Source organism: Hypanus sabinus, chromosome 6 (genome assembly GCF_030144855.1).
Source record: "Hypanus sabinus isolate sHypSab1 chromosome 6, sHypSab1.hap1, whole genome shotgun sequence".
Classification (NCBI taxonomy): domain Eukaryota; kingdom Metazoa; phylum Chordata; class Chondrichthyes; order Myliobatiformes; family Dasyatidae; genus Hypanus; species Hypanus sabinus.
The window spans coordinates 145,933,937-145,948,249 of NC_082711.1; the positions used below are offsets into that span (position 1 = coordinate 145,933,937).

General features: G+C 37.3%; 1 protein-coding gene across 6 annotated transcripts in view; it reads right to left on the reverse strand.

Moving 5' to 3' along the window:
* Nucleotides 1–14,313, reverse strand: part of mtmr4 (myotubularin related protein 4) — a 151,560-nt gene that overhangs the window by 72,348 nt on the left and 64,899 nt on the right. For 5 of the 6 annotated variants that reach the window (XM_059973146.1, XM_059973147.1, XM_059973148.1 and 2 more), the window contains exon 3: nt 1,751–1,840. In XM_059973146.1, coding sequence (XP_059829129.1) covers nt 1,751–1,840 — 90 coding nt within the window. Of the gene's footprint in view, nt 1–1,750; nt 1,841–14,313 lie in introns of those variants that run through there. The other variant, XM_059973150.1, reaches the window with a different exon arrangement.

Below are 14,313 nucleotides of genomic sequence, written 5' to 3' on the forward strand. Positions count from 1 at the left end.
TAACACGCCCTTCCAGTCCAACAAGCACTTGCCACCCAGCTACGCTCATGTGACCAATTAATCTGCTGATCCATATCTCCGCATGATTGAAGAGGTTTCTTCCAAAGTCCCTACAGGCATCGGAAATTAACCTAGATTGCTGGCACTGTTAATAGTGTTAATATAATGGACACACTACTGTGCCACCCTGCAGTATGCTATCCGATCTGTCGATCATGTTCTACAACCCAAAGTACAATCATCTCTAACTGCTCCAATTAGCCTATGTAAACTTGCCTCAACTCACAGATATTCCTTTTAGCCGATTCATCCCACCAACAATTTCCCTCTGGAATGTAAACTCTATCTGTATTTCCATTTATAACAAAGGGTCTCTGGCCTGAAACTTTGACCACTTGTAGCATATTTTATAATATTTAGCAATGATCAAGTCCTTGCACTTGATTCAGGGGTACTTTATTACTAGGCTTCCATTTTTGCATACTTAAACGGTCAGTGTCAATGATTTCCTCATTTGCTTTCTCAGTTGCTCAAGAGCTGCTCCTCAAAATGCTGTGAATTCTATCTTCTGGAAGTACAGTGAACAGTTAATCCACATGAATTCACAAATCAAGATAAATGGAGGGAGCAGTACCCATCCCTGTACATAGCTTTATTTCAACCTCATTTCAGCCTTGGACTTAATTAAAAGGTTAGCCATTACAAGGGAGATATGGAACACACTTCTCAAATTTTGCTGCCTGAACAAATTTGCCTCTCTCAAATGTACTTTATGAAAGCACGCAAGCCACAATCCTAAACAAAAAGGATCAACAGAGCCAACCGTACTGAAGATCGGTGTCAATGATGCTGTATTGTTGTCCAGGCACTTTTCACAATCTATGCTACATCACACCCTCAAGAAACAATCCCCAGTAGCTGATCTTTGGAGTTGATCTTCAGAAGATAATTAGAAACTGTTCAGGCTATTCTCATTTGCTTTTCCAACACCACACTGTATTTATACACCCTGATCCAAATCTTGTTACATGGAGATTACCAAGAAGACTGAGTCAAGGGATGTTGAGCTTTTTACAAGGCTTTTATAGGTGTGCTTAAAGACTCCCTGCCAAAATCTCAACTTCACTGACTGCTGAAATTTTCTAAACAGTGGCTGCTTAAAGTAGAAAAGGAGGTGTTTTTTTTTAAAGAATGAAACTGAGAATCTTGACTTTATCTGCTAAATTGGTGGAAAAAAATATGTATTTCCAACAGACATCACAAAACTCAGAAAACAGGAATGGAAGCAGGTTACCTTCATTCCCAACTAGCCGTTGAAGCACTGCGTGTTATATTCACCACTAGTTTGAATTGGATTTATTTTTCCATAGAGTAATACCAGCTGTACCATAGAGTGAGAACACACACCAATTTTAATATTGCTTTGGACAAGAGCTTCTATGTCATAGAAATTACAAAGATGTCCAATCAGCCTTTAGTGATGAGGTTATTAAAACTAAGCTTTACTTACTCTTCCTGAACCTTAGAAAAAACTGGTATTCTTTTAATCAACTGAAAAGTGCCAATATAAAAATATTTCAAAAGCAAACCTTGGAAAATCATGTTAATAATTAACTTTCTTCAATTGTATAATAGGATGTTCGAAATCCTATTCCAACCTTCTTCCCCACCAGATTTCAAATTTAGAAAGGGAAGTAAGTAGCTTCCAGAGACAAATTCCCAATCATGAGCAACATCGCTGTAGAAGTACCTGCAGATCCTCCTCCTCCTTCACCAGATCCTTCCGTGGAAATAGGTCTTTGGCCTGGATGTACTCCAAACTGGGTGGGCCCTCTTCACCCTGTCAATGAAAGCAGATATAGATCAGCAAGGTGGACATTGACAACAGAACATGCAAGGCATGCATAGAACTGGGAGCTACAACAGGTACAAAAACCTATGTGGGCTTAGAAGAAGGTGATAATGTTGACATCTTTATTCTGTGCAATACTAAAATCAAAAAGCAATATGGGGCTCTTTTCAAAGTTGATCCCCAAATGGACATTTCTACATAGAACAACTCAATTTGAAAGTATTTCAATACATGATTATTCCATGTGATCAATTCCCAATATAGCCCAAACAACAGATTTTGCTTAGACTCCAGAGTACATAGCTTGAATTTGGTGGAAATTCCCAAGTCCAGGAGCAATTCTGGAACATAAGTGAATTAAACTGGCCTACTCCACAGATGCTACCTAAATTCCCAGCATGTTCTATTTGTATATCAGATTTCTAACATCTACACTAGTTTGTTTTTCCTTGGATGATCATTTTCTTAAATTATTGGGATATTCATTAATTTAAAATTAAGAGCTTTCAAAAGAAAACTCAATTGAATGGACTGAAATATCAACAAGTATTTGAAAAAGCATAAACTAATAACTAAGAGTCCCAACTGAAAGCCTTGGCAGTTCTGTTATTAAAATATTCATTACAGATTCCAGCAATTAACATCAGGCAATATCATTTAAAACATCAGTGGGTTCCTGATTTTTTTTCTACCTTTAATAAATACTGGGGTCACATTTGTTACTCTAGATTACAGGAATCATTCAAAAGTTCACGAAATATTGAAACATAATTACCAATGCACCTACTATCTCTGTAGCTACCTTTGCAAAACACTGGGATGCAGATCATCAAGTTCTTGGGGATTTATCAGTTTTCAGTCTTGCTAACTTCTTCAGTGTTTTTGCTTTACTAATAGTAACTTCCGTTTCTTATTCAAACTAGACCCTTGGCTCTCTGGTATTGCTGGGAGTAATTTTGTATCCTCCTGTGAAGATAGGCATAAAATATAATCTGCCATTTACTCACTTCTCACTACAAATTCTTCTGTCTCTGTAGGGACATTTACAGAACTATGCAATCTTTCAGGAGCATAATTTTCCATTTCTCCTGATGAGGGGTTTCGGCCCGAAACGTCGTCACACTCCAGATGAAGGGTTTCGGTCCGAAACCTCGTCTCTACCTCCTCCCATAGATGCTGTCTGGCCTGCTAAGTTCTGCCTGCATTTTGAGTTTTTATTTTTTCCATTTCTTGCTAGTTTAGTCAAATATTCTACCGACAAAACCCCAATCATAACAGTTTAGCAACATTGACTATTTTGATTACTTGGCACTAAACTGGACTTGTTGCAATGATGTTTTTCTTTGTAAAAATTGTTTAATTTATGTTTGTTTTATTCCAGTGAATGCTGCTTACATGATACTAAGTGTCATGCTGCTGTAAGTAAAGTTTTCATTGCACGTGTGTACACATGTATTTAGCATATGACAATAAATTCAAGTTTGACTTGCTTCTTTTGCAGTTTCTTGGTCCTCCTTTGAGGTTCTAAAATGCACCAACCCCAAGGTATGCTGCTATTTTTGACAAATTTGCAATTCTTTTTTTCATTTAACATTATCATTAATTTATTTAAATAGTCATAGATCCAAAAATTTTTCCATTGGGATTTTATGCCTTAAAGATTTATGAAACCTTTCTTTAGTTGCTCAATTGCCATGCAATTTAGTTTACAAACCAACCCCCACAGACAACTTGTCTTTCATAATTTCCTTTGCTAAGAAGTAAACTCCCAGATCCTTTCCTTCAGACAAAGAGCATCATTTCGTTTATCTCTGAATTAAATTTTGTCTGCTTTATCCACACTTGAGACTTCCAAGCTTTGCATTATCCGCTAATTTGGAAATTTTACCCTGTGCCCATGGTTATTAATGCACAATAATAAAAAAACATTGGTCCCAGCACTAATCCTCAGGGAATATATTGAAAATTATCCTCCAGTCTAAAAATCAGAGGCAGACCTTGATAAATGAAGCCAAGTTCCAATTCTTGCTGCCAATGACCTTAGTGAACATAACAAATAAAGTGAGAGAGACTGGATAGTATACATTCTGAAAGGTGTGCTCATACACAAATCACTTGCAAGTTCAGCAGCAATAGAAGAGAACGTGGTATGCCAGTCTTTGTAATGAGGTTTTGACTGTACAAGCAAGGCATCTTTCTGAGATGATAGGACCACGGTAAGATTTCACACAAGTATCATGCACTGGTTTGGTCCTCTTACCCACAAAGGAATACTTATCCAACTGGCTTCAGGGATAGCTGGCCTTACAAGAAAATTCTTAGTGACTGTTACACCCAAATAAGTAAATTGATTCCTCAATTTTAAAAGGGAGGTTAGTATTAATTGATACCTAATTATTTAAAGGAAATAATTCACTCTAATGTAGGTTCAATTTATATCCTGAAAACTGGCTAAAACGGGAGAGTAAAGGAAGTACGCAAGGTAATGAGGTCTCAACATTGGAGATAAAAAGCAATATACTATCAGCGTAAAGTGAGATTTTGAGTGATAACTTTCCTTAAAATACCACAGATATCATTAGATTCTCAAAAGGCAATGACAAGGGGTTCTAAAGCTAGATCAAAGAGCTCAACAGACAGCCTTGTCTAGTTCCGCGATGAAGTTTAAATGGTTTGGAATTTTGAAAATTAGTAAGAACCTGAGCAGGAGATGGATAAAGTAATTTAATCCATTGAATAAGATCTGGTCCAAAATTAAATTTTTCTAAGGTTTTAAATAAATAATTCCAATCAACCTGATCAAAAGCCTTCTCAGCATCTAAGGATATCACATGTTCCAATATCTCCTGGGAAGGAGAGTAAATAACATTTAATATACGGTACATATTAAAATGGGAATGTCAGTTTTTAATAAATCCAGTCTGATCATCAGAAATAATAGAAGGTAGAATATTTTCAATCCTACGAGCCAGAACTTTAGAAAGGATTTTAGTATAAACCTAGAGTAATGAAATTGGCCTACATAAAGAGCATTCAGTTGGGTCCTTGTTCTTTTTTAGGATAAGTGAAATAGAGGCTTCATAGAAAGATTGAGGCAAGCTACCCAATTTGAAAGAATCCTAAATGACTAAGTGTAACTGCGGTATAATTAATGAAGAAAAAGCCTTATAAAATTCTCCAGAAAATCCATTTAGATCCAGAGCCTTCCCCAAGTGTAATGAGTGCATAGCCTCAGCAATTTCCTCATAACAAAAGGGTTGATCCATCTGTTTGCAATTATCTGCAGAAAGTGCAGGGATATTTAATTGATCTATATTTAATTGATCTAGAAAATTATTCATTACAGTATTATCTTTAGGGGAATCAGAACTATAAAGTTTAGAATAGAATTCTCTAAAGGTATCATTTATTTCAGAATGATCAATTGTCCTATCACCATTAGTTTTGCAAATTTCTTTAATTTGTCATTTAACTGCAGAAGTTTTTAATTGGTTGGCCAATACTTTGCCTGATTTATCTCCATGAATGTAAAATTGAGTTTTATCTTTAAGAAGTTGAGTTTCAATTGGATATGTTAACAGAAGATCATCTTTAGTTTTAACTTCAACACGTCTTTTATATAAAACAGGATCTGGAGCTATAACATATTTTTGATCTAATTGTTTCAATTGATTGGCTAATTAAATTCTTTCTTTATTAGCTTTATTCTTAACACTCGCAGTATAAGAAACAATCTGTCTTCTAATATAGGCCTTGAAAGTATCCCATACAATAAAATTAGAAGTCTCTTCCTTTTTATTCTCTTCAAAAAAAACAAAATAATATGCCTCTCTAGAAATTAAGAATTCTTTATCACATAACAAAACTGATAATTTAATAGTTAAACATACTCTGAGGATCTGGATACAATTTAGAAAACATTGGTTTATTGAGATTTTCCCCTTTCAAATCCCATTTATTCTAATTTTTTTTTAAAAAACCCTCCAAGACTAATCTGGTTTTAAAAGAATGGGACAGATTGGGTATTAAATGTTTTTGGGATCTGTTTGTTGGAGGAAACTTTTTCATTTGAGCAACTGTCAGCCAAATATAGCTTACCCAAAACTCACTTTTTTTTAGATATCTACAAATCAGAGACTTTATAAGATCTCAATTATGCACATTTCCTATAAGCTCAGATAAGAACTTACTAGATGTAATTTTTAGTTCAACACCTTTTCATAATGGTTCAATATCTAATATTTATGGTATGTTACTGGGGACAAGGAATGTTTCATTAGACAAAATAAGAATCTCTGGGAACAAGACTTACAGACATCAATATCTGAGGAAACTTATAATGAAAATTTTAAACTGGTTAATACTTCAATCGCTATGTGTTCATCATTCCTTCAGACAATTTAAGGTGGTACATGGAGCTCATATGACTAAGGATAAGCTATCTCGTTTTTATTCGGATACAACTCCCTACTGTGACAGATGTAATAATGGAAAAGCTTCATTAATTCATATGTTTTGGACTTGTCCAGATCTTGAAAAATACTGGAAGGAAGTTTTTCAAACTTTTTCAAGTCAATTTTAAGCTTAATCCTCTGACGGCCCTATTCGGTATTGTTGCAAGACAAGGTATTAAGCTGAAGGTATCTGATTTACCTATTTTGGCCTTTAGCTCTCTTATAGCTAGGAGGGTACATTTGTTTAAATGGACAGATATTTTCCCTCCTACTCATGCTCAATGGTTATGCAACATTATGTCATGCTTAGATTTAGAGAAGATTTGCTGTTTAATTTCTGAATCTCGTCAAGATTTTCAAACATGGTGGGGGACCTTTTCTGAATTATTTTCAAAACCTTCAACCCATTGTTTAAATTCAGATATTGGCTATTATTAATTTTTATTATGAGAAGGTATTTTACCTCTTTTTCTCCTTAATAAAGAGCTTCGGTCTTGGTAGGGTTTAGATTCTTTTTTTTGTAATAAAATAGTATATTTCAATATAACTATTGATTAACTTACATAAATACAGGGTAATGAGATTGTTATTATGAACAGATATAATGTAATTGGTAGTTATTTTTTAAATCTTTTTTGACCTTTTATATATTCTTGTACTCTGTATTCTTCTATGTAGAAACTAATAAAATATTGGAAAGGACTGTGATGAGGAAAATTTTCTTCAAAAGAGTGGGAAGCATTAGAAATTCACAATCTCAGTAGATTATGCAGACCCAGTCATTCAGAACAGATATTGATAGATTTCTGGATATTACGGTAATCAAGTGATTTGGTAATAGTGTGGTAAAACAGCTCTGAGGTACAAAATCAGCAATGACTTCAAAAAGTCAAAGTTGACTTGAACAAAATAGCTTAGTTCTGCCTTTTTGTTCAACTGAGCAGACTTCCATGTGCAACAACATGCATTAATTTTCTTTAATAGCCTCAAGAAAAATTCCATCAGCTCAACCAAACAGCTTGCATTTAACAAGACCTTGCTAATTCTTCTTTATCAATGCAAACTCGTCCAAGTAACACACAATGTTGGAAGAATTCAGCTGGCCAGACAGCTACAGAAAAGGGTATCAGATTTTTGGATCGTTAGGCTCTCTTCTAGAAAATGTGGGACTGATACAGAAGAGATGGTTTGCACCCAAGCTGGAAGGGGACTAATATATCCTAGCTGAAAGGTTTGTTAGTGCTGCAGGGGGTGGGGGCTGTGTTTAAAGCTAGAGTTGCTGAGGAATGGATACCAGAGTGCTAGAACAAATAGCAAAGAGGTCGTGGAGACCTCTGATAAGAATCTAAAAGTTGAGCATGGTATAACCAATGCTTTAAACCTTATACATTTCAGTGCAAGTATTGTAGGAAAGGCAGATGAGCTCACGGCATGGATCAACACCTGAAATTATGATATTGTAGCCATTACTTGGAGGAGGGGAGAACTGGTAGTTCAATATTTCGGAGATCCATATTTTTAGATGCAACTGAATGGGAGGAATAAAGGAGGAGGGGTGGCACTCCTAGTCAGGGAAAATGTCACGACAAACTGGAGAACTCATCTCGTGAGGCATTATGAGTGGAAATTAGCCTACCAGGGAGAAGGCAATTCTGGATCTAATGTTGTGTAATGAACCGGATTTGATAAGGGAACTCGAGGTAAAGGAGCATTTTATTACAAAAAAAGAATATAACCCCTACCAAGACCGAAAATAAAGCATGGCAGATGCAGTTTAATGTGGATAAATGTGAGATTATCCACTTTGGTGGCAAGAACAGGAAGGCAGATTACTATCTGAATGGTGTCAAGTTAGGAAAAGGGGAAGTACGAGATCTAGGTGTTCTTGTTCATCAGTCATTGAAAGTAAGCATGCAGGTACAGTAGGCAGTGAAGAAAGCTAATGGCATGTTGGCCTTCATAACAAGGGGAGTTGAGTATAGGAGCAAAGAGGTCCTTCCGTGGGTGTACAGGGCCCTGGTGAGACCCAACCTGGAGTACTGTGTTCAGTTTTGGTCTCCAAATTTGAGGAAGGACATTCTTGCTATTCAGGGAGTGCAGAATAGGTTCACGAGTTTAATTCCCGGGATGGTGGGACTGTCATATGTTGAAAGATTGGAGCAACCGGGCTTGAATTCATTGGAATTTAGAAGAATGAGAGGGGATCTGATAGAAACACAAGATTATTAAGGGATTGGACATGCTAGAGGCAGGAAACATGTTCCCGATGTTGGGGGAGTCCAGAACCAGAGGCCACAGTTTAAGAATAAGGGGTAGGTCATTTAGAACAGAGTTCAGGAAAAAAAATTTCACCCAGAGAGTTGTGGATCTATGGAATGCTCTGCCTCAGAAGGAAGTGGAGGCCAGTTTTCTGGATGCTTTCAAGAAAGAATTAGATAGAGCTCTTAAAGATTGCGGAGTCAAGGGATATGGGGAGAAGGCAGGAATGGGGTACTGATTGTGGATGATCAGCCATGATCAGATTGAATGGTGGTGCAGACTCGAAGGGCCGAATAGCCTACTCCTGCACCTATTGCCTATTAAGTGAGAAATAAGAAAGGCATGATCACGCAAATGGGGCTAGATTACAGACTACAACAATCCAAGGGATTTAAGAGGAACAAATTTGTAGAGAGATTGCAGACTGTTGCATGAAACGCAAATTTGTTACAGTACATGATTTTGACTTTCCAGATACTTATTGGGACTCCCATACAGGAAAAGGACTAGATGGGATAGTTTGTCAAATATGTTTAGACAAGTTTCTTTAATCAGTATGTAGAAGTCCCAATGAGAGAGTGAGATACTTGAACCATCAGGGAATGACCATGTGAATGGTGCTATATCACAGACCACCAAACAGTCTGAAGGATTTAGAGCAACAGATCTCTAGAGAGATCTGTTGCAACAAACACAAGGTTGTTACAGCAAGTGACTTTAAACGTCCACATATTGACTGGGATTCCCATACTGCAAAAGGACTAATTGGGATCTGGAACGTTTCCTTAATCAGTAGATACAAGCCCAACAAGAGAGTATGTGATACTTGATCTCCTATTAGGGAATAAGTATGGCCAGGTGACAGAAGTTTGTGCAGGGGAACACTTTGCATCTGGTGATTATAATGCCATTACTTTCAAACTAAAATATGGAAAAGGATACGTTTGCTCTACAGCTTGAGATTCCAAACTGGAGAAGGGTCAATTTTGATTATATCAAAAAGGATCTGGCAAGTGTGGATTGGGACAGGGTGTTTTCTGGCAGAGGTGTACTTGGCTAGTTGGAGGCCTTCAAAAGTGAAATTTTGAGTGTACAAAGCTCTGTGCCTGGAAGAATAAAAAGGTAAAGGTAACAGGTTTAGGGAACCTTGGGTTTCAAAAGATATTGAGGTCCTGGTTAAGAAAAAAAAATGTATAGCAGGCCAGAACAAATGAGGATCTTATGGAATGCAATAGAACAGTTAAGAAATCAGCAAGACTAAAAGGCGGCATGAGATGAAGACAAAGGGATTCTGCAGATATGTTGAGTACAAAAGGATTGCAAGGGACAAAATTGGTCAGAGTGGTAATCAATGAGTGGAGCCAAAAGAGATGAGTTAAGAACTTAAATAACTTTTTTGCACCCATATTTACTTGGGACACAATCTACAGAAGTGAGACAAAGGAGCAGTGACGTTATGGACCCTGTACAGATTATAGAGTAGGTGATGTTTACTGTCTTGTGGCAAATCAGGCTGGATACATCCCCAGGGCCTGACAAGCAGTTCCCTCAGACCCTCTTTTCTTTTGCTTCATTTTCTTTCGTTTTTCATTTGGGGATTTCTCAGTTTGATTCCTTATCATTCTCTCTCTCAAAGAATGAACTTAATTATTGCTTGAAAAAATATACCTCTTTAAAAATCTATCTTTAATTACTTTTATCCACTGTCTCTTCTCATCCTATTGATGTTAACTTGCCTTTAATTTGGAAGTACTATTTTGCAATCCTCCTGGTCTCCACCCAATCTAAATGCTATTACTCATTAATTACTGATTCCCAAGTGATCTCTTACTGATACTCATTCCAACTGGCTGACCCACCACCTAGATTTAACAATGCCTCCTTCCTCACCATCCCAAAACATTTCAAAAAGCCCTCATTCTCATTCCATACCCTTCACTCTGTCATTATTCCAATTAACATTGTTAATAAGTTACCATAACACTGTAATACATTGTAGATTTGCCTCACTATCTCTCCAAATAAACCAAATACCCCCCCCCCCCCCGTAGCATGATAGTTCTTAGGATTTCTTAACCCTTACCAAAACAATTTGACACTGCATGCACATCTTCTCACTCCAGCACTGTAATATCTTCCTTAATTAATGCTGCCCTCACCTTTTTCTTTAAACCTTTCCACTAATTTTCTGAACATCATGTTCTGCAATATTAAGCACCTATACAGCAGGATCCTTAGTGGCACTGATGAATGGACTGATCTTGGAATGCAAGTCAATAATTCCTAAGAAATGGCAACACAAGTAGAAAGGTCAGTAATGAAGGCACGTGGCATCCTTGCCTTCACTGATCAGAGTGAGCACAGACTCATGAAGTCATATTACAGTTGCATAAGATTTTGGTGTAGCCACATATGCAGTACTGTTCCTGTAATCTGGAGACCATAACTACACAATGTGAAGACTTTGGAGAGGGTGTAGAGAAGGGTCATCGGGTTTTGTCTGGATTAGAATATTAGCTACAAGAAGCTGTTGAACAAATAAATCATTTTCTCCAGAGCATCAGAGGCTAATTGGGTGACCTTATCAAAGCATATATAATAATAGTCAAAGATACACAGTATTTATCCCCAGGGTAAAAATGACAAATCCTAGAGGACATCGCTTTAAGGAGAGAGGAAGAAAGTTTAAAGATTTGCAAAGCTCTATTTTTTTTAAAAAAGTAGGTAAAACAGAGTGGTAGGTGCTTGATATGTGCTACCAAGGGAAGTGGTGACAACAAATATGCTAACAGTTAAGAGGCACTCAAACAGCATGAACAGGGAGTGGAGGGATATAGACCAAGTGCAGAAAGATGGGAATAATTTGAATGAGGTGAAGGGCCTGTCCCTGTGCTGTACTGATCCAAGTTCTATACCTTTCTCAAATTTCAATTTTGTCGTTGCCATTACATCATAATTCTACAGAGTTAAAATTCAACAGTCTTGTACATCATACTCTGGGTTTTTACAGACATGCATTCTAGACCAACTTTTTTGTTTCTCAGTCCTTCAAATGAACCTATCTAATTGTGTACAAATTTCTTCTTTATCACTCCCATACCTGTCTGCACCTTATTCCCCAGTCATTCAGCATAGAAATGAGACCTTCAGTCTAGAACTGATAATGCCCAAAATCAAGTTCCTGCTACAGACTGAAAAACTTCAATCCTTCTTACTCCATTTCTTAGTTCTGACATGAACTAGGACCTCTTGTTCTTCTGCTCAGCACATTCTATATTCTCTGAACATTAGACATTTAAAAAGCTGAAAACTGCATTACGGATTCTGACACATGGAGGAGCCCAGCTTCTTGTGCAGGGGCTCCCAACCAGGGGGAACCTCTCAGTTAATGGTACAGGTCTATGGCATTAAAAAAAGGTTGGGAACCCCCTGCTCGTGTGTCCCTCATCATACGTTATTGGATGACTTCCATCCAAGGACAACCATAGATGGAAAACCCAGAGATGGTGAGCTCAATGCCAGATAGATGCATTTAATTCTATTAGCTCTCTGCATCCAACCCAGCCAGTTAAGTGCAGATCAGTAACAATTATCAAGAAGGAGCCAACTTAATGTACCCCTATTAATAACTGGGATATCTTGCTGCAGAACATTTTGAATGATGGAGCTATAATGAAAAAGAATTGTCAATAGTGTGCATAACAAAAAGTATATTGCCAAAGTAGTAATTGCAAGCTGGGAAGCAAGACTGGTAACAGATATGGTCAAAACCCCTATACAAAATATCTTGCAAGAAGCTATAAGGCTAATCTAGTTCTTCTTGACCATTAAGTGCTGGTACAGGTTTAGTCATTGAAAAGTATAAAAGAATATTTATAAACACAAGAAATCCTGCAGATGCAGCAAATTCACAGCAACAGAAAAAATACTGGAGGAATTCAGATTCACGCAGTACCACGGAAATAAACAATTGATCATTTGGGCTGAGATCCTTCAGGACTGGAAAGGAAGGAAAGCTAGAATGTGATAGGTGAAGCCAGGTGGGTGGAAAAGATAAAGGGCGGGTGGGTGAGAAAGAGGAATCTAAAAGGCTAGAGTGGGGAAAATCAAAAAGGGGAGAGGGAGGAGAAATTTTCTTTACCGAGAAGAAATCAATATTCATGCCATCAGATTGGAGGCTACGCCACTCTGAGAGTGGCCTCATTGTGGCACAAGGCCATGAACCAACACGTCAGAAATGGAACGAGAATCAGGATTAAAATATTGGGCCACGGGGAAGTTTGGCTTTTGGCGGATGAAGCCGAGGTGCTCAAAGTGGACCCCGTATTTCCCATGGGTCTTACCAAAAATAAAGGAGGCCGCATCGGGAGCAACCAGGTACAATAAATTACCCCAGCAGATCTGCAGGTCAAGTGCTGCCTGGCTGGAAGGAGTGTTTTGAGTCCTGAATAGAGGCAAGGGAAGAGGTGATTGGACAGGTAGAGCACTTTGACTGCTTGGAGAAATAAGCGCCAGGAAGAAGAATATTCATAAACATAAACACTAGGCAGGCAGAGAATGAACCAAAGTATTGTAGAAAGTACAACAGATTACATGCATCATATATACCCAATATTCTGAATGTCATGCACCAAACTTAAGTAGATTCTGTGCATTCGAGTGATCAGTGTTTATATGAATTATTACGCTTAATGTTGATTATTTCTATTTAAACTAAGGTTGATTAATAGAGTTGCTATGCAATTACTATATTTAAATATAACTATAATTACCAGATGAATGCTGCATTCCATATAAGTTATTCAATAATTAAGAGATTGGAGCTGGAATTAATCTTGTGTAAACTGCAATAATCACTTCTGCTTCTACAACAAATAAATAACTTCTGTACAATCCTTTGTACTTTTTTATTACTTACCATGAAAATAAACATATCTCAGCATATATACTCTGCTGGTATCAGGCAGAGGGGAACTTGTTTCATATTATGCACTCATGCAAAGCTAAGAAACATTGCCAGGTAGTGCTCAAAATTGACATGTCCATGATCACATTCACACAAGGTCCACGAACAGGATTGCATACTTTTGGAACTTAATAATGAACACGCCTTTTAAATAATCTTCTATTTACCATGCAAGTAGACATTGAGCACCTGATCTGCACATGCCAGTTTTTAATTTGCATATCATGCCAGCTCTCAGTCCACAAATTTCTATTCTATTTCACAACCTATTAATCTGGGCTTTCTCTTTTATCAATCAGAGTTGGCGTGCTATATATACACACAGTTTCTGTAGTTCATAAAAAGTCAACCCAAATTCTCCTCTGCTAATACTGATAGTCTGCAATCTATCAAATAGGACATGAAACTGCAATCTCTTCTTGTGTGTTCTAAATCAGTCTGGGTCCTGCAATATCAATCCCCATTGTGCTTTATATTCCATTAAGGAAGGCCCTCTCCAGCCACATTTTATCCTGCTCTACAGTTTAAAAATCTGGAACTTTCCCCTCCACTAAAGCCATAATATTCCCATTAACTTGAATCTTCCAGCCACAGTATTTTAAATCTTTCTCACCAGGAATCATTTGTGTAGCACTATGGAATAGTTATTTAACTCTGACTGGAACCACCCCTATTAAGAGCACTGACATAGTGTTTAACTAGAACTCCGAGTACACAAGACATAACAAAAGGAACATCTCACAGCCCTTACACAATCTTGGTCAGCAGTAATTAAAACCAGT